The 19,119-nt window shown below is 51.6% G+C and overlaps 6 protein-coding genes across 6 annotated transcripts; 4 read left to right on the top strand and 2 right to left on the bottom strand.

The window, feature by feature from the left end:
- Nucleotides 1-973: 973 nt before the first annotated feature.
- On the top strand, nucleotides 974-2,552 carry VTN77DRAFT_4531 (uncharacterized protein; the record flags this gene model as incomplete). Its single annotated transcript, XM_069420601.1, has 2 exons — nucleotides 974-1,126; nucleotides 1,173-2,552. 2 exons carry the CDS (start codon nucleotides 974-976, stop codon nucleotides 2,550-2,552), a joined length of 1,533 nt encoding a protein of 510 aa, XP_069277704.1.
- A 763-nt stretch (nucleotides 2,553-3,315) lies between these two features.
- Nucleotides 3,316-4,668, bottom strand: VTN77DRAFT_4530 (uncharacterized protein; the record flags this gene model as incomplete). Its single annotated transcript, XM_069420600.1, has 3 exons — nucleotides 3,316-4,033; nucleotides 4,088-4,545; nucleotides 4,636-4,668. 3 exons carry the CDS (start codon nucleotides 4,666-4,668, stop codon nucleotides 3,316-3,318), a joined length of 1,209 nt encoding a protein of 402 aa, XP_069277703.1.
- A 789-nt stretch (nucleotides 4,669-5,457) lies between these two features.
- VTN77DRAFT_4529 (uncharacterized protein) lies at nucleotides 5,458-8,916 on the top strand (the record flags this gene model as incomplete). The annotated part of the gene is made up of 4 exons (XM_069420598.1): nucleotides 5,458-6,016; nucleotides 6,072-7,147; nucleotides 7,200-8,624; nucleotides 8,680-8,916. The coding sequence occupies 4 exons, from the start codon at nucleotides 5,458-5,460 to the stop codon at nucleotides 8,914-8,916; spliced, it is 3,297 nt and encodes a 1,098-aa protein (XP_069277702.1).
- Nucleotides 8,917-9,765: 849 nt separating this feature from the next.
- On the top strand, nucleotides 9,766-10,432 carry VTN77DRAFT_4528 (uncharacterized protein; the record flags this gene model as incomplete). Its single annotated transcript, XM_069420597.1, has 4 exons — nucleotides 9,766-9,866; nucleotides 9,983-10,138; nucleotides 10,214-10,280; nucleotides 10,340-10,432. The coding sequence occupies 4 exons, from the start codon at nucleotides 9,766-9,768 to the stop codon at nucleotides 10,430-10,432; spliced, it is 417 nt and encodes a 138-aa protein (XP_069277701.1).
- An 895-nt stretch (nucleotides 10,433-11,327) lies between these two features.
- On the top strand, nucleotides 11,328-13,136 carry VTN77DRAFT_4527 (uncharacterized protein; the record flags this gene model as incomplete). Its single annotated transcript, XM_069420596.1, has 2 exons — nucleotides 11,328-11,462; nucleotides 11,517-13,136. 2 exons carry the CDS (start codon nucleotides 11,328-11,330, stop codon nucleotides 13,134-13,136), a joined length of 1,755 nt encoding a protein of 584 aa, XP_069277700.1.
- A 1,085-nt stretch (nucleotides 13,137-14,221) lies between these two features.
- On the bottom strand, nucleotides 14,222-17,671 carry VTN77DRAFT_4526 (uncharacterized protein; the record flags this gene model as incomplete). Its single annotated transcript, XM_069420595.1, has 1 exon — nucleotides 14,222-17,671. One exon carries the CDS (start codon nucleotides 17,669-17,671, stop codon nucleotides 14,222-14,224), a length of 3,450 nt encoding a protein of 1,149 aa, XP_069277699.1.
- Between the last annotated feature and the right edge of the window lie 1,448 nt (nucleotides 17,672-19,119).

Below are 19,119 nucleotides of genomic sequence, written 5' to 3'. Positions count from 1 at the left end.
TTCTTTACATGACTAACTAACTATGTTTCCAGTTGGATATCCCGATCGGCACCCACCGTCACCGTCAGACCGAAACCAAAAAAGGGGATGATCCTCCCGAATCTCTCTTTTTCAGGATGGATTCTATTCCATCTCTCTTACAGGATCATGGGCGATTCGCCGATGTCAATCAATAGAGAGGTTCTGGAAACTTTTACATCAAATCAACTCTGTCGGAGAAATCAACCGTCAGGATATTATTATTATTATTATTCTTATCCACCTGCACGGAAAACCCCACTTCGACTGGTACTAATCTTTTAGGACGTAACTAAGGGCTAACCCTATGATGTGCAACAAATGCACCTTCTATATTTGGGAAGGTAGATCATTGGATTAGGCAGCTTAGGGTAGGCGGTAAGTATTAAGGTTGGAACCTTAAGTTGAAAGCCCCGCAGTATACTTTAATGTTGTTAGAGAGGGCAGACTAACCTAGACAGAACCTCTCTAAAATACACGCCAATCTGTGGATGAACCGATGAAGGATGGTGGATAATTCCCCGAGGCGTGTCCTACAGACCGTGCTCTTTGACCTGTTGAAATTCCCCGTTTCGCCTTTTCGCCGTTTCTCCGATGCTTTGGCCTTTGCTCCCAACGTGCAGTTCTCCGCACAGACCCTTGCGGGAATTTCCCCAGACCCCGGATGGGAACATCGAGGGGGGTTAAAAAAAAGGAAAGGTGAGCGGAGGAAACAAAAAATAAGGAAATTTAAAGTTACTGTGTCTCTGCAGGACCACCTGTCAGGCGGAGCACTGACGATGCAGCAGCGTTAATCGCAGTTATAAATATAAATAACAGCTCCAGGATTTCTGTCGTTTGTGAGGAGGATGTTGTGGACAATAGCTGCTGCTGCTGCTGCTGCTCTGTTTGCTTTTGGGATTCCAGTCTTCGTCCCTCGTTTTTGTTCACTTGCTCCTCGTGAGTCGTGACTGAAATGGCTCCTGCGGCCGCCCACGCTGTCGACGGGATCCTCTCGCCAATTGACCTCAAGTCGATCCCGCCTTTCTATCGACGCAAGAATGGCATCTTGCTCTACTTTCTGCTCACCTCGTCGCTGTTGGCGAGTGCTGCGCTGGGAATCGATGGGGTGAGTTTGCTGGTCGCAGTTCCATGACAATTCTAACTGTTTCTAGTCCATGACGAACGGCATGCAAGTTCTCGACTCCTGGCAAAGCCGCTTTGGGTATCCCACAGGCTCCAAGCTGGGTTTCTTCGGGGCGGCCAATGCCATTGGCGGCGTGATTCCCTTCCTCTTCCTCAGCTGGATTGGCGACGTCCTGGGCCGGCGAGTGCCAACGGCGCTGGGATCGGTTATCATCATTGCCGGAGTCATTGTGGAGTTCTTTGCGACATCGCTGAACATGTACATCGGCGGCAAGATCGTGCTTGGGGTGGGCTCGTCGCTGATCCAGATGGGCGCTCCGGTCCTCGTCACCGAGCTGAGCCATCCGAAAGAGCGCGTGCAGATAACCACCTTTTACAACACCTCCATTGTCCTTGGCTATGTTATCGGCGCCTGGGCAACCTTTGGATGCTATCGAATCAACAGCCAGTGGTCATGGCGCCTACCGACTCTAATCCAGATCATTCCGTCCGCCTACCAATTCTGTCTGATCTTCTTCTGCCCCGAGTCTCCCCGCTGGCTGATCGCTCACGGCCGCCTGAAGGAGGCCAGGGATATCCTCGTCAAGTACCACGGAGAATGCGACCCTAATTCGGAACTGGTTGACTTCGAGTTCGCCGAGATCCAGCAGGTGCTCGCTAAGGAAGCCGAAAACAACATGACGTGGAGAGACTTCTTTTCGTCGGTGCCGAATCTGAAGCGCATCGCACTCTGCTTTCTGACCGCGCTCTTCAGCCAGAGCTCCGGAAACCTGCTTGTCTCGAATTATCTGACGCAGATCCTGAAGGACACGGGGTTGAAAACCCAGGCCCAGATCACCCTCGTCAACGGCATGGTGACCCTCTGGCAATACATTGTCGCAGTGACCGTCACCATCTTTATTAACCGCTTCAAGCGCCGGACCTTTTTCGTCACGGGCTCCGGCGGAGTACTTGTCGTCTTCATCGTGTGGACCATCGCTTCTCAGCAATACATCGAGCACAATTCCCTGGCAGCTGGCCGCTTGGTGCTGGTATGCATCTTCATCTTCCAAGCCTTCTACACCATGGCATGGACGAATCTGGTCGTCACCTACCCTCTGGAAATCGTCACCTACCAGATGCGGGCCAAGGCGTGGGTTTTTGTCCTGCTGACGATCCAGGTGTCGTCCATTTTCGGCGGGTACGTCAATCCGATCGGGCTGGCCAATATTGGCTGGCGGTTCTATATCTACTACTGCGTCTGGGTTGCGCTCATTTTCGTCATCGTTTATTTCTTCTTTGTTGAGACGGCGGGGCCGACTCTTGAGGAGCTGACGTACCTCTTTGAGGGGAAAGAAGCGAAGATGCAGGTGACGCAGGAGCTGGCGGAAGTGAAGCGCGATGTTCATGAGATGGAGCGTGTCGAATAAGTACGAGCCAAGTTTTATGACGAGCTATCGGCAGTCTGATCAGCTTTTCACTTCTGAATGGACGAAGTCAAATGATATGCACGAACTCGCATGTCGGTTTTCGTATACACAGTGGAAACCCAAAGAAAAGAAAAAGAAAAGAAAATATCCCCGCCCGATTGGAATGCAAGATTATGTAGAAAAATAGACAGGTATAAGCCAATAAAGTACTGGCAGGTACTTGCTATTCTGGTAGTCGAAAGTCACATGTGCGTTATGTGTCATGCATGTTACATGCAAAAATAAATATCCATGGCTCGCATCTCGAAAGCAATCAATCCTCTTCACTATCACCACCACCTCTTCCCCCATCGTAATCGTGCCAGCTCTGTCTATTCTGCTTAGCAAATACCGTCTAGTATTGGAGGTGCTTAAAATTGCTTGAATTGGTTGAGACATTGACATTATGACAATATGTGCTTTTTCCGTACCTTACTGAATACAGCAAGCAGGTTCCGGAGGTGGAGTTCTCTGCAGTCAGTCTCTCGATCGACTGTCGTGGAGAATATGATAACATCGTTCTTCTTGCAGGGTTCATTTCGTGTTTTTGAGATATCTCTGTTGAAGAGTTGACCTTCAAGTGACTATTTTTATTTTTTATTTTTTTTCTTTTCTTTTCGATTTCCTTTTATTATTTTGATTTGTCTGAATACATATGTACACCGTTATGTATCCTACCTCCCTTGACATCCTTCTTGGTCATCATATTTACAGAGTGACTGGACTACTCCGCCATAGGGACTTCCTCAAAGCCCTTCTTCATGAACTCTCGCAATTGCTCCAACCCCTTCTGCAGCACCTCCGTCTCCGACACAAATCCAATCCGGACATAGCCCTTATAATCCCCATCGCGGCCGAAACACAGACTGCCGGGCACGAACAGCACCCCGGCCTTCTCATTCAGCAGCTTGCAGAACGCGACATCATCCACGGGACGACCCATCTTGGAGAAGCGCACGAAGGCGGTCGTGCCTGCACGCGGCTTGACCCAATCGCACGCCCACCGGTGCGATTCAACGAACTTCTCCAACAGCGCGAGGTTGGTCTTGGCCAGCTCGATGTTCCGATGCAGCAGATTGTGGACGCAGTGCGGTGCAAGCGCGAAGCTCGCAATGGCATCATCTAGCTGTCCGACGGAGATGGTCGTGTAGTCTCTGCCCGCCATGCAGTTGTCAATGATGGCCTTGCTGCGCGATGCAATCCAGCCTACCCGGATCCCTGAGAGACTGTAGGCTTTCGACATTGAGCTGGTTGCGACCGTGTGTTCGTATCCGAGGGAGAGTATAGAAGGCGGGAATTCTGGGTCCCCCGGCGAGATGGAGTGAAACACGGGCCGATAGACCTCATCTGCATGGATGATGATAGACTGGCGACGGGCGATGTCGACGATCTCTTGGAGGGTGGAGCGGGGAATGATGGCGCCTGTTGGATTCTGGGGGTTGCTGGACATTGGTCAGTCACGGTGATTGCAACCTGGTCGAAGGAACCCGACATACTTGAGAATAATGAGCTTGGTGTTCGGCCGGATGAGGCTCTCCAGCTCCTTGACATCCAATGCCCATCCATCATCCTCCTTCGCCTTCCACAAGCTCACCTCAGCTCCCAGCGACTCGGGAACGGAATACAGTTGCTGATACGTGGGATAGTGGCAGATGACATGATCTCCCGGCCCAACCAGGGTATAGTAGAGCAGGAAATTGGCCTGGATCGCTCCCGCCGTGATCAGGATGTTCTCCTTGGGCAGCGGCGTGGGCGTCTTGACGGAGTATAAGTGGGACAGATAGCCCCGAAGCTCGTCCGAACCCCTGATGGCGCCATAGGTGAGTTTGGTCGAGAGCGAGAGGGGGTTGATGGATTTTTCAGAGGACAAATTCCTCAGGTCGTCAATGGAGATCGAAGCGCAACATGTCTCTGCAATGTTGTATGTTGTGCTCGTCTCATACTTTTCCATCCACTATATACATACATCCCAAATCGCCACAAGTTAGAGCTGTGCGGGGAACGCGGTGGGGGAATGGCTTATCGGATTGATTATTGTACGTACTTGTTCAACGGCAAAGGGCTCGATCTTCACCATGGCTGATGCAGTCTAAATGTGCGTATGTATCCTCGATATAGAAGCGAATGGTGGTAAAATTCCTCAGAAGCCATTTCTTCTGTTCATCGCTATTTTCCGTCAGGCTCCATAATTTTCTCCCCCTCTCCATTCCGCACGCCCTTCTGGTGACACGCCACGCCTTGTATGGGAGCCCCATCGCGAGATCACGTGAGTCTGATTAAGTAGTGGACGCTTTGCTATCCCCCGCAATCATAACTAGAGACTAATCATCACTCGCCGTAGTCCTGGCTGTTCGTTGCCAATCAGGCGATTAGTCCTGGTAAGTTGCAGAAATTACTGGACCTGCGTTTCTTTCCTACAGCTTTGCCTCTTGTGGCTCTGGAGATACACCATACCCGCATACGTAGGTCAGGTAGAGATAGGCGGTTGGCTGCAAGAAGGATAGCTGCTGGCACCTTATCAGCATTCCCCAACCACAACCCGGCAGTGCCTGCGACGTGACTCCACCTTTAATTACATTACTGCGGTCGTCGCATCCCAACACCTGTGACCTCCCAGCCTCCTCCACATCCCTCTGATCACTCAATCCTCCATCCCTCGCACTCCTTCATCGCCAGCAGGTCCGGCGAATGTCTGGAGTGCTCTTTCCCGTAATTCCTTGATCGTCTCTCTTAGTTTCTGTCTATGTCTCGCATCGTTCGGCAAGCTTAGCCAGCCACTGTCGAACCACCGGATCCGGTGTCACCACCGACTTCCTGCGACGACCTGTCTCTTTCTCTTCGATTATCATCTTAAACTGCGAAGAGCATGGTCGAAGTCCGCAGGTTCCGTCTGCTAGGCCTTGTCCTGGCGCTGGGGTCTTCCCTGAGGACCGCGGCTGCCCAGAACTACTCCAGTTCAGACGATCTCTTACCTCCTCTCTTCTCGGTGTTCGACGATCGCCCACCAGAGTGTCCGCCATGTTTCAACTGCCAGCTTGACGCCTTCCAATGTACACAGTTCGCCCCCTGCAACAAGTACACCGGCAAATGTTTGTGTCCTCCCGGCTTTGGCGGTGATGACTGCTCCACTCCCACCTGCGGTTCCCTCGCGGACGGAGTCAACCGAGCGCCACGGCAGGACAAGTACTGCGACTGCAAGGACGGCTGGGGTGGCATCAACTGCAATGTCTGCAAGACGGATGATGCCTGCAATGCGATGATGCCTGACGGCGAAGGCGGTGTCTGCTACACCCAAGGTCTGGTCGTCAAGGAAAACCATCAAATGTGCGATGTCACCAATAGGAAGATCTTGGATCAGCTCAAGGAGCGGAAGCCCCAGGTCACCTTTTCCTGCGAGGCGACCGATAAGACTTGCAACTTTCAATGTACGCTCACTGAACCATCCCTCGTCTATGTTACATGAGCTGACACAATGGGCAGTTTGGGTCGACCAGGTGGAGTCTTTCTACTGCGCTCTCGACACTTGTGATTGGGGAATGGAAACCGACTATGATCACAATGCCACGCATTATAGATGTGAGAATGTCCGTTGTAAATGTATTCCGGGACGAATGCTTTGCGGCGAGGCAGGCTCGATCGATATTGGAGAGTTTCTTGAGGAATCCATCAAGGGCCCCGCAACATTCTCGAGTCTGTCCACAGTCGGTGGCAGCAGTAGCGATGGCAGCAAGTTCCAAGAACCAGCAATGAATGACCTGATCAAAAGTGTCTTTGGCGACGAGAGCATCACCTTGAACTGCTTCTCCGGGGAATGTCTCTACAAGACCGATGTCCCCGGCTACCAGCGTCCCGTGAAGAAAATCAACACGCCGCTCATCGCCGGCGTCATCGCTGGCTGTGCGCTGTTTGTCGTGGCCGTGATTCTGGGCGTGTGGTATCTCTCCAGACGCGCCGCCTACCGAGGTTATTCAGCTATTCGTCTCACTGACGATTCCGATGATGAAGCCGACAAGCTTATGACAGACCACAAACCGGCCGCCTTACAATTTGAGAATGTTTCTTATTACCTCAATGGCCGGGAAATTCTGTCGGGCATCCAAGGTTCCGCTCCTCCTGGAGAAATCACGGCCATCATGGGAGCGTCCGGTGCAGGAAAGACCACTTTCCTCGACATCTTGGCGCGCAAGAATAAACGCGGAATTGTCCAGGGCGACTTTTACGTAAACGGCGAAAAGATCAGCGACCAGGATTTCAGGAGCATGATCGGGTTTGTGGATCAGGAAGACACGATGCTTCCGACGCTGACCGTCCATGAGACGATCTTGACGAGCGCCTTGCTCAGACTGCCGAAAGAGATGAGTCGCTTCGCGAAGGAGCAGAGGGTGTTTGAGGTTGAGAAGCAGCTTGGCATTTACCACATCAAGGACCAGTTGATCGGGTCTGAGGAAGGCAAGGGCCGTGGAATTTCTGGTGGAGAGAAGAGACGAGTCGGGATTGCTTGCGAACTGGTCACCAGTCCAAGCATTCTTTTCCTGGATGAACCCACCAGTGGTTTGGTATGCTTTTTCCATTCCTTGTCTATAGAGATGATGAACTAACGCCAGACAGGATGCTTTTAACGCATTCAATGTCATCGAATGCCTTGTGACCTTGGCCAAAACATATAATCGTACCGTCATCTTCACCATCCACCAGCCGCGCTCGAACATTGTCGCCTTGTTTGATCGCCTGATCCTGCTGGCCAAGGGAAAGACTGTTTACTCTGGTCCTTTCTCGACTTGCCAGCAATACTTTGACCAACTCGGCTATCCATGCCCTCCCGGCTTCAACATCGCCGACTTCCTCGTGGATCTGACCATGCACGCCAGTGCCGCCCGAATGCCCATCGATGAGGAGCCGCTGGGATTGGACGTGCACACAGACCACCTGAAGACGGCATCCAGCAGTCTGCGAGCTGTTAAGTCTATCGCGAGCGCCTCGAATGCCAGCCTCGATGAGTCTCCTAGAACGCCCCAAGACTCCTCGACTCGACCAAGGAGTAAGCGACGCCAATCTCTGAAGCAACGTCAAGACAAGCAGCTCTACACCCGGCGGAAGGCGGACATGGAGGCTCCCCCCACGCCCAAGACGGACGAAGAGGAGGCGAGTCTGCCATCGCTTGACAATACGCAACAATGGCTGCGCCTTTCGTCGCGTCAGCAAGGCTCCGTTCCGCCCCAGATACTCGATGATCCCGACCAGATTCCGCCGCCCGCTTCGGACACTACAGATCTTGATACGCTTGTGGCTAGCTATGCGGCCTCCGACGTTGCCCGCTCTGTACACGAGGAGATTGTTACCGCAGTGCAGAACGCTGCAGTTGCCAATGGAGCCCCGAATGCGGATGCGCTGTCTGGACGGGCGCCGTCGCACCAGGGGAAGGGTTATGCACGGGTTGGTCTGCTTCGGCAATTCGTCATTCTCTCGCAGCGGACGTGGCGCAATCTGTACCGAAACCCTATGCTTATGCTCACGCACTACGCGATATCTATCCTACTTGCTGTGCTCTGTGGTTACCTCTTCTACGGGCTTACGGACGACATCAAGGGTTTCCAGAACCGTTTGGGTCTCTTCTTCTTCATCCTCGCTCTCTTTGGGTTCAGCACCCTGACCACCTTGACGGTCTTTTCATCCGAAAGGTTGCTGTTTGTCCGCGAGCGGGCCAATGGATACTACTCTCCGCTGGCCTATTTTGCTGCCAAGGTCATTTTCGATATCGTGCCCCTCAGGCTGATTCCTCCCATTATCATGGGTGTTATTGTGTATCCGATGACGGGCTTGATCCCAGCATGGCCGGAGTTTCTGAGGTTCCTTCTAATCCTGGTTCTCTTCAACCTGGCCGCTGCAGGTATCTGTCTCTTCATTGGCATCGTATTCCGGGATGGCGGTGTGGCAAACCTCATTGGCAGCCTGGTGATGCTCTTCAGCTTGTTGTTTGCCGGTCTACTTCTCAACCACGATGCAATTCCCAAAGCGGCTCTGTGGCTGCAAACAGTGAGTTCTTCCCGTCTGTTTTGTTTTGTTGCAACACAGCTAACAGGATCAACAGCTGTCGATTTTCCACTATGGATTCGAGGCACTTATTGTAAACGAGGTAACATATCTTACGCTCATCGACCACAAGTATGGTCTGGACATCGAGGTCCCCGGCGCCTCGATCCTGAGCGCCTTTGGTTTTGACACGTTGGCCCTGTGGTCCGATGTGATCGGGCTGGCCGTTATTTCAGGAGCGTTCATCATCATCGCGTATATTGCGATGCATTTTTTGCTGGTCGAGAAGAGGTGAATGAGTTGACACGAAGTTGACATGACGCATGCACATATATCTATGCATATCATCTGCATCCTACGACATTGCTCCCTTTGTTTATGTTTACTGTGCTGTTTATTTAGTCGATTTCATGTTCATAGTATGGCGTTTTGGTGCAATGGGAATCATACACAGAATTGTAGCATGACCTGAGTATTCTGCTATAGGCGTAATGACGGCAATTCGGATCAGGATGTCACAGCACTTTGACCGCTTTCGGACCAGATCTCACTTACTCCGTAGGCATGCCTAGGTAGATGTAGAGCTCTTCCCCAACAGCTCCCAACAGATCAATTTAGCAGATATTATGTCTGTCTATCTAGAATAAATTTAATTCTCTAATTACTTTTATTCTATTTCTCTAAATCATCTTGATAATCTCCTATCTTTGTCTTAAGAAACGACTATCTCCGTGTTCGGTACTTCCGCCAGGTTCCCCACCACGTTCAGCTAGGCTAGGCTTAGCCTGGCAGCTAATCCAACGCTGACTAGCCCATCTTCGCGACTTCAACCACTCCACAAACCGCTGGCCAGCGCAGCTTCGATTCGAACCACTCTGTCCTCCGCCTCGTTCTCCTTTCTTATACTTATCCATTATCCACTCTGTTCCTGACAGTGGGCGCTTTCTCGACCTTTTTTTTTCCGTCTTTTACCGCCCACTTGACTGCCTCTGCACGTGTGTCATTTTTCCGGCGCCAGGTGTCTAATCTAAGACCAACTGCTTGTTCTTTCTGCCTGCTACTTTTTTTAAAAAGTCGCTGCCTCACGTTATAATTTCTTTTGATCCGGACCCCAATCTGAATTGAAACAATCCCCCCTCTCACCATGTCTGGCGAAGCGTGGCTTTATCTGTTGGCGGTGTTGCTTAATGCCGTCAACTTGTTCCTGCAGGTGTTTTTCACGATCATGTACAGCGATCTAGAATGGTGAGTCAGAAAAAGCCCTGGCTTGATGTTTTGTTGCTGCAGCAGTCACTTTCGTTATGCTTCGCTGTCCTCCATTGGTTTGTTATGAATAACTGCTAACTGCTATCAAACCACAGTGACTACATCAACCCCATCGACCTCTGCAACCGCCTGAACGCCTACATTGTCCCGGAAGCCGCTGTCCACGCCTTTTTGACCTTCCTCTTCGTCATCAATGGCTACTGGCTGGCTATTGTCCTTAACCTGCCACTCCTGGCTTTCAACGGGAAGAAGTACGTTTGTCGTCATGTGTCTCAGATTGCATAGTCATGTGGTGGCTGGATAGGCAGCTGACATGCTTGCTGTAGGATCTACGACAACCAGCATCTCTTAGATGCAACCGAGATCTTCCGTAAGCTTAATGTGCACAAGAAGGTGCGATTCCTTTGCTGTGATATTTCATCTGATCAAACGCTGACTTCTTACTTTTTTAGGAATCGTTCATCAAACTGGGCTTCCACCTCTTGATGTTCTTCTTCTACCTCTACAGCATGATCGTCGCCCTGATCCGCGACGAGACTCACTGACTCCGTGACCAGACGGAGTTTGCCATGCGCCATGGTCGTCCGGGTTAGAATCAGCCTGTCTGTTTCATCCTATCGAAAGTGTGCTAGGATATGGGCTAAGTCAAGAGGAACGGAGCAGCCACTTTTTGGAGCAGCGGAGACCCGCCAAAGTGTCCGCCTATCCTGCGTCAGCAGAGTTCTGTCTTTGCACGCAGATCTGCTGAAAGCAAAGTGGCAGAACGAGGTGGTCATGAGTGACGATAGAAATGAATTTTACTGCAAATTTGGGGATGTTTGGGCGGAGGCGCTTTTTTTTCGATGATTGAGAATAAATGGGACCCTTTATTATTTTTTTATAATTTTGTGTCACCTGGGTACTGCGAGGTGAGCAATGTGTTGTTGTTTATTGAGAGAGCTCCAAGGCGCAATGTTACGTGTAAAGTCTCTATTTATCTGTCTGTTTTTCTATTTTTTTGTATATACCTCTGATGCGGTTTGCTAATGAGAGCGTACGATACCGATGCCTATGTGATAGGCCATTTCAGATCGTATTTAGATACATGTAGCTGTAGCTTGTAGATGAAGTCAAGTATCCATTCCTTCATACTTTTTTTTGACTTTAATATTTTCCCTTGAATTGTAAATTTTAAATGCATTGCAAAAATTTCACCAACCCGAAAGTGCTGGTTCTGTAGCTTTCCTCGTGATCACTGACCAGTTGTGGCTGCTAGTTGCGTCTTGGGACTTGTGGCTAACCGTAAAATTCAACATCGGAGCAACACTTATCACTACTATCAACTCACATCGCGTCGCCTCGCCAGAACTCTCCATGACATCGTAATTAATACCCACAACAAAGTTCACCTTTTTTTTCTTCTTTTGTTTTCTTTCTTTTTCTTGGGGGGGGTTGTACATCATGGCTTCGCTTGTGGGTGCAAACTATGACTCGTCGAGCGACGATGAGGCGAAAAAGCCTACTACTACCGGTACTACGACTTCGTCGTTCACGGCGGCAACGAAGGTCGTTGCGGCGCCGGATGTCATTGTAGAGGTTTGGTCTCCAGAACCAACTTGAGCAAGTTTGACGTATCTAACAATATTACAGGACCCCTCCCGAATGCAGCTTCTCGCCAACACCAACTCCACCGCTCTCACGTACAACGCGACGTACGATGACCTGTCGCGCCCTGCCCAGGGTCCCACCAACCCTTTCAAGCCCGCCGGCATTGGCAACGGATTGAAACGCAAAAATGTGCCGACAGGATACGCGGAAGAGGCCGCCATCAGCGACGCGACATTCACCGCGCAGCACCGCACCTTCCAGAGCCTGGGATACACCCGTGACCCGAGCAGACCGCACGCGTTCGTGGGGAATTTGGAGAGCGCGGCGCAACACGGCGGCCGCGATGTCGTCCAGATGAGGCCGTCCAGAGAGCTCACGGACCAGATCCGGCGGAAGAGACAGAAGAAAGGCGATCCCAGCATCGTGGACGGCGAAGGAGCCTACGTGGGTCCGTGGGCGAAGTACGAAGACGACGACCAGATGTGGGAGGAAGAGGCGGCGCTTGCCGGTCAGGAGCTCGCCAGCGACGAGGAATATGTCGAGGAGGAAGAGGTTGCGCCTGCGCACATGCCGGCCATGAGCAAGGAAGCGACCGACTACCAGGACGATGTATCGCAGACCGAGACGACCGAGTTCCACGGCTCGGAGCAGTTCGACTACCTGGGACGGACGTACATGCACGTGCCACAGGACCTGGGTATCGATCTGAAGAAGGAGGTCGGCAGCATCAAGAACTACGTGCCCAAGAAGTTGATCCACACCTGGAAATCGCACACGAAGCCCATCACGTCGTTGCGCTTCTTCCCGCAATCGGGCCATCTGCTGCTGTCGTCCGCTGCCGACGGGAAAGCGAAGATCTGGGACGTCTACCACTCGCGGGAGCTGCTGCGGACGTTCTCGGGCCACACCAAGGCCATTACCGACACGACCTTCCACCCGACAGGCAAGACGTTCCTCACGGCGTCGTACGACCGACAGATCAAGCTGTGGGACACCGAGTACGGGAAATGCCTGGGGCGGTTCTCGACGGGCAAGACGCCACATGTGGTTCGCTTCAACCCGGACCCGGAGCACTGGCACGAATTCCTGGCAGGCATGTCAGACAAGAAGATCGTGCAGTTCGACACGCGAACCGGCGAGCTCACACAGGAGTACGACCACCACCTCGCGGCAATCAACACCATTACCTTCGTCGACAACAACCGACGCTTCATCTCGACGTCCGACGACAAATCGCTACGGGCATGGGAATACAACATCCCCGTGCCCATCAAATTCATCGCCGAGCCATACATGTACGCACTCGTACGAGCCGCACCCCATCCAAACGGGAAATACGTCGCCTTCCAATCCGGCGACAACCAAATCGTCGTCTACGCCTCAACGGACAAATTCCGGCAAAACCGGAAGAAATCTTTCCGCGGGCACAACAACGCCGGCTACGCCATCGACGTCGCCATCTCCCCCGACGGACAATTCGTCATGTCGGGCGATACGGGCGGATACGTCTGTTTCTGGGACTGGAAGACAGGGAAAATGTACCATAAGATGCAAGCTGGAGGGAAAGAGGGGGCGGCGGTTACATGTGTGGATTGGCATCCGCAGGAGACGAGTAAGGTTGTGACAGGTGGGTTGGATAGTGTGATTCGGTATTGGGATTGATGCAAGCAAAAGAAGCTTTTCTTTTCTTTTTCTTTTCTGTCATTTTCTTTTATATAGTATGTTATGTACTGTACAGTAGCGATATGACAATCAACAGGAACTGGAAGAAAGGGAATATTTTCCTCCGAGTTTATTGATCCTGGAAGTGTCCTTTATATATATATAACAATCTTGCCCTGCATAAGAGAGATATTATGATCAGATACCTACCTACCTGTAGATACTGTCCAAAAAAAAATCCCTGAAAGGAAATCATATCATATCATATTATTGACAGACCTAACGCATGTAATTTACGTATGTACCTCACCAATACTGAAAAGAATAGGATAGGAAAGATGAAGAAGAACAGAACAGAACAGAAAGATAGATAGATAGATAGATAGGCCTTTTTTTATTAAAAAGCCCAAAGCTCCCCCATTATGTCATATTTGATGGGTTTCCATCACATCACCTTCCTGGTCTCATCGCAGGTATGTAATGTACTGTACTGTACATAGTTAACTAGTTGCAGGGCTTCATTCACCGCCAGATTATCATCATTATTGTTGCAGAACTCCCTGAAAAAACTGAACACTGACAAGTGAAAAGTGGCAGGACAGATATTGCTGTAGAGCTTTTCCATCCTGGATGGATGTACGTACGTATGTATGTGCAGCACCTAGTCAGGACAGTACATACCTCCGAGAGAGAGAGAGAGAGAGAGACATAAACAGAGGATAAACAGATAAACAGAGAGAGATATCGTAATGAGTGGTTTTATTACTCTTCTAATTGTATGGTACACTGCATACAGTATGTACATTGCATACATACATACGTACATTTTCTTCCTGTATCCATCACCCCCTGTCCTAATCTAATGCCAGGAGCTGCGTATCAACCACTGCCCTCATTCTTTTCCTTTTATTTTTATTTTTTTGTTTTGTCCGACCCTCCCCAGGTAGATAGGTAGATAGGTAGATAAATAACGGGCATCCAAAAATCAAATCAAAATCAACCAACGCCATCGAACCGAATGTCAACGTCAATATCAACGTCAAGTCACGTCGATGTCAATCGACTAGACTCCTCTCCTGACCACGCTAAAAACTAGCCATATCAATCCAACTACTCACAAACGCCAACCGCCGGCCCTGATCCGTATTCATCTTCTGGCGGAACTCCTCAAAGTTGAGTTTGGCGCCGCCGCCGCGCTCCTTCGATTCCCGCTCGACTTGGTTCAGGAATGCCCAGCGAGAGAGGGTCTGCGGGGATGGCGGGCGGGGTGGCGTTTCCTGCGGTGGTAGAGATGGGGATACCTGAGGAGGAGGATGGGAGGCCTGTTTGCGGCTGGGGGAGAATTTGGGCGCTGTGGCTTCTGCTTCTGGGGATGAGGAGTCTAGTGACTGTTGTGGCGCGGGGAACGAGGTCGAGCCGTTGGGCTGGAAGCGGAGACGTAACGGTTGTGATGGCTGCGATCGATCAGAACTCTCGTCCGCCGAGATATACGTCAATTCATCTCGGAACGAGAGCGACGGCCGCGAAGGAGCGTCCGCCTCGTCAGGACGGTTCTGCGGCAGAGTGGGATCAACTTCTTCGACCATTGTTGTCGGAGGAGGAGGGAAAGGTTCGAGACCCAAATTGTCAGGGCGATCAGGGCGATTCTGAGGCAGAGTGGGATCGGGTAGATTGTCGTCAGATGGGCGCACATTGTCATTGGCATCATCAGCAGCAGGAGTATGGACCGGCTCAGACTGGACCGGCTCCGCATCTTGCACCACCGAATACCCTGCCGCTTCTAACAACTCCTCGAGACTCTTCGACTTAATGCTAGAGGGATCATTACCGCTGCTCCCATCACGAGTACTTGCCGCTTGGCCATCTTGTTTGGGTCTCTTCTTCGGGTCCAACTGCGCGATCTGCTCGATCTCTCGAGCCCATCTCTTCCTTTCCGCTCGAGTGCGATATGCCTCCATCAACAGGTCCTCTTTGGGTTTGAAGAGAGCATCGAGCAGCTCATTGAGCCCCTGCTGCGTGACTTGGTAGAGAATCTCCTTGCCCACGTCTTTTTCGACTTCAGGCACCTCAAACCCGCCCCATCGCTCACCCACCGGGATACTGCGCGACGATGTCGATGGGTTGGACCGCACGTCGTAATCATCCGTCACGTCATCCTGGAAGCGGACTTTGGACGATGACCGTGAGCGAGGAGAAGGAGGATGGGATTCAGACTCCAGACGTTCACCATGAAGACGTCCGTCGTCGCCGTCGCTGAAATCATAAAAGTCCGACTCTTCTTCGTAGCCTTCCGGCGCCGTGGCACCATCCTCTTCATCGATGTAGAACCGTCTCCGCCGCCAGCGTTCCCGAATGCCTTGCCTTCGCGCCTCTTCGACCCGTCTCTGGTCCTCATCGTGCATGCGGCGGTACACGGCATTTCCAATTCGAGCCCGATCTACGGGATCGGTGACTTCCTGCAGAGGCACGTAAGATCCCAGGGCATTCACGATGTCTTCCTCGAGGATATGCTCCGCCGGCGGCCACTGGTCAGTTCCAGCAGATGTGTCGGACCCGTCATCATCGTCATCATCATCATCGTCGTCGTCATCCTCATCATCCTCCTCATCCTCCCCATCCTCGTCCTCTTCGTCATCTTCGTCGTCCTCCTCGTCGGAATCATCATCTTCGCTCTCACCGCCATCGTGGCTGGCCGCTGCCGCCGCCGGTGGAGGAGGCGAGGTCTGAGAAGGATCCATGGGATCCATTGGATCCATATTGTTCAAGCGCACGGTAGACGGGAACACCGGACGCACACGCCCGAACTGTTCACGGACGGCAGCATCCCCGATGACGGCGTTTCGATCACCGGTGTCAGTGCCATCAGGCCGCAGCACGCCTTCATTGTCGATGATCTCCATATCGCCTTCGAGGTTAGTCCTCTTGCCTTCGCCGGTTCTGGATGTTTCCCCAGATGGGATGCTACCCGGAAAGGCGGAACTGATGGGCTGGCTTCCGAGAATGACATCGCGTGCTCCGCCTTCCAAGAAGTCGTCTTCCATGCCGGCGACCACGTCGCGGGTCAATTCTCGACTGAGGGCGTAGTACGCCCGGAACATTCGGAGGAAATCCTTCCGCTCTACGTATCCATCCCCGTCGATGTCATAACCCCGGAAGATGCGGCGCATTCGCTCATCGACGCTTTTGTTGTTGAAGCTGGCTAGACCTTTCAGGAACTCCTCAAATCCAATCAGATTGTCCCCATTCGTGTCGTAGAATGCAAACATGCGATCGTAGATGAGGCTCGGAGGAGGGGGGCGGGCCGACGTGTTGGGCACAAAGCATCGGTCAAAGGTCTTTCGATCGATCGCCATGCCCAGTTTATTGGGATCTTCCGGCCATTCCACGTTGGCCAGACAGCGGAACTGATCCCACAGGGCATCCAGTTCGGTGTTCTCAAAGTTGGTCTCCTTGATCAGACGCTTGGCCAGTGGTCGTGGGAGACTGCGCGGCAACATCATGGGCTTTCCCGGATACCACACGGGCTGGGACTGTCGCGGATTTCCGAGGAACGGGGCGGGGATACGGACTTTGTAGAACAGGTGTGTCTTGATGTGCACCTGCATCGCTTCACAGGTCTCACAGAGATCGTAGTCGATACAGTTGGCGCACCGATACCGGATTCCTTGAATCGGCATCGCGCCGCAGCTGTTGCACGTCACCCCTCGATGGATATACCCATCCCGCCGTGCCTGGTCCTCAGCGATGTGGTACAGCAGGTTGAGCAGATTCTGCCCTTCGCGGGTTGGAGACCCATCGTTATTGCCATCGCGCCACGAGAACATGCTCTGGTCGTCCATGACCGTTTCGCCGCTGTCGGGGATCGGTTGCGCGGGGGGCGATGGCTCGGAAACGGGAACAGGAGCAGGCGCAAGCGTGGACGTGGCCAGCATTACTCTCTCCCCGTTCTGCCGGCGACGACGCAGCTCTTCACCGAAGTTCTCGTCCGCGTTGAATCGCTCGAGGGCTCTAGCAATGCCGACTAGAGAGATGCCGCGGCGATGCAGCTCGGCGACGAGGTATTCCCGCTCCCTCGAGCCCTCCCGGATCGTGTGTGACGGAGGGAAGTCCAGGGCGAAAAACGACTCCAAGAAGGTATCCTCCATCATCTCGCGCATACGCTCCGCATGGCCCGGAGGCACGCCCACCTCCGCCATCAGCTGGTCGCGGGTCGCCAGCAGGGACGGGAGCAGGCCACTTTCCACGCGTCTGCCATCTTCGGTCTCGATGCGGAAGGTCCCGTAGACGCCATTCTCGCGCTCCAGCTGCTCGAGGTGATGGATGGCTCGCCAGGAGGGGGTGTTCATCAAGCCGTAATCCGGCTGGCGACTCCGACGGACGGCATTGCGGCGACGCAACGGGGCTGAGGGCTGCGACGACGCGACGACAGCGGAGTGGACGTAGATCAGCGCGTAGACCGCGGCGACGCCGGTGAGGAGGTACAGGACGGGACGGTAGCGTGATAACGACGCCGGTGTTGACGAGGCTTCGGACATGACGGGGGGAGTCTATCGCAGCATGATCGAAGCAGAGAGGAAGGTAGTGGAGCTCGAGAGCTGGCTGCCAGATGCCACACAGAGAGCATCTGCAGGTCGTCAAGCGGGCATCAAGCGGGTCGTCAGCGGAGTTGTTTGGTTCGACCTGAGCCAGTGTCAACTGAAATGAGTTGAAACGCGTTATCCTCCCATGCAGAAGTTGGATGACTTGATGAGAAGGTCTTTGGCGTTCCAGCGTGTTGTTGGAATTATTTGCAGATCAGTTTCGATAATTTGGAGCTCCGGAGTGGCGCTGATCGGAGGCGACACTTTCCCCGATCTTGTAAGGCGGGACGCGGAGGTAGCCATTTTTAAAATATCTAAGACAGGATAAACAATTTTATTTGAATTGTTTATATGCCAGAAAATGCTACAATACTGGTTTGCTTTGTTTCTCATCCCGTTAACTAGATCAGTTTTACTCCACCAGAGACACTGTGCTTCTACAGGTAATTCTATACAATGTACTCCGTACTCCGTACTGAACTGAATCATAATCATCCAGAATAAAGTACTCATTTGTGGCGTGCGAGTGTAATAGGTAACTAGCGACCATACCATACACCAAATGGACGTCGTCAACGTTAGTTCCTTTGACTACTCCACTCTCCATAGGTATCTACTCCAGAGTACAGCGTTCCTCTACCCTTAATTTCTTGATGTCCTTATTTTCTGGTAGACAGTCGTTAATGTGACCATCTGGTGGCTTATGATAAATAACAATAATTTTTACCATTTGGTAAAATCAAGCTATTCTGCCTGTCTCGCTGGTAATATCATGGACTAGCCCAGATCTTGTACCCATTCTTTTTCTATATCTATGATTTCTATTTGACGAACGTTTCTATTAAGGGTCTTTTATGCCCCTATGAGAAAGACAGAATCTCAGCTCAGAGCAGAACGAGTCCTAATTTTTGCCATTTATAATAGATAGTTGTTTGCCTTAGGTAACCCTACAGCTTTTACCAATTGGTATATCCTGGATATATTATATTGCTGCTACTGTATTTATCATTTTTAATAGGTATTTAATGACATCAGGAATAGTTTAACATCCTCCAGAAAGAAACCACTATACTATTTTACCCTGGTCTCTTACGATGCCCAAACCTACTCTCTTATATGCAATTACTATCTACAATTGATGCTTTCACAGTTACCACCTCCTTGAGTATTATTATTCCCAGATTTAGTAGAAGCGAAATTTGCCAATATTCTAAGGACTTGAAGGATTTTACTCGTAAGCTATATAAGTCCAACGAAGGTTCAGCAATTCCGCAAGTTTGTGTTTATCGTTACTTACTCTTCTTTGGGATAACATGGCCATGTAGACAGCCATTTAATCAATTTTCCTCCTTTCGGTATTTTCAAGCCTGGCCCTGTTCAAACTGAGACTTTTCATCGCACAC

Source organism: Rasamsonia byssochlamydoides, assembly GCF_041956645.1.
Source record: "Rasamsonia byssochlamydoides strain NRRL 3658 unplaced genomic scaffold VTN77scaffold_31, whole genome shotgun sequence".
Lineage (NCBI taxonomy): Eukaryota > Fungi > Ascomycota > Eurotiomycetes > Eurotiales > Trichocomaceae > Rasamsonia > Rasamsonia byssochlamydoides.
This window is presented reverse-complemented; position numbering and strand designations above follow the sequence as displayed.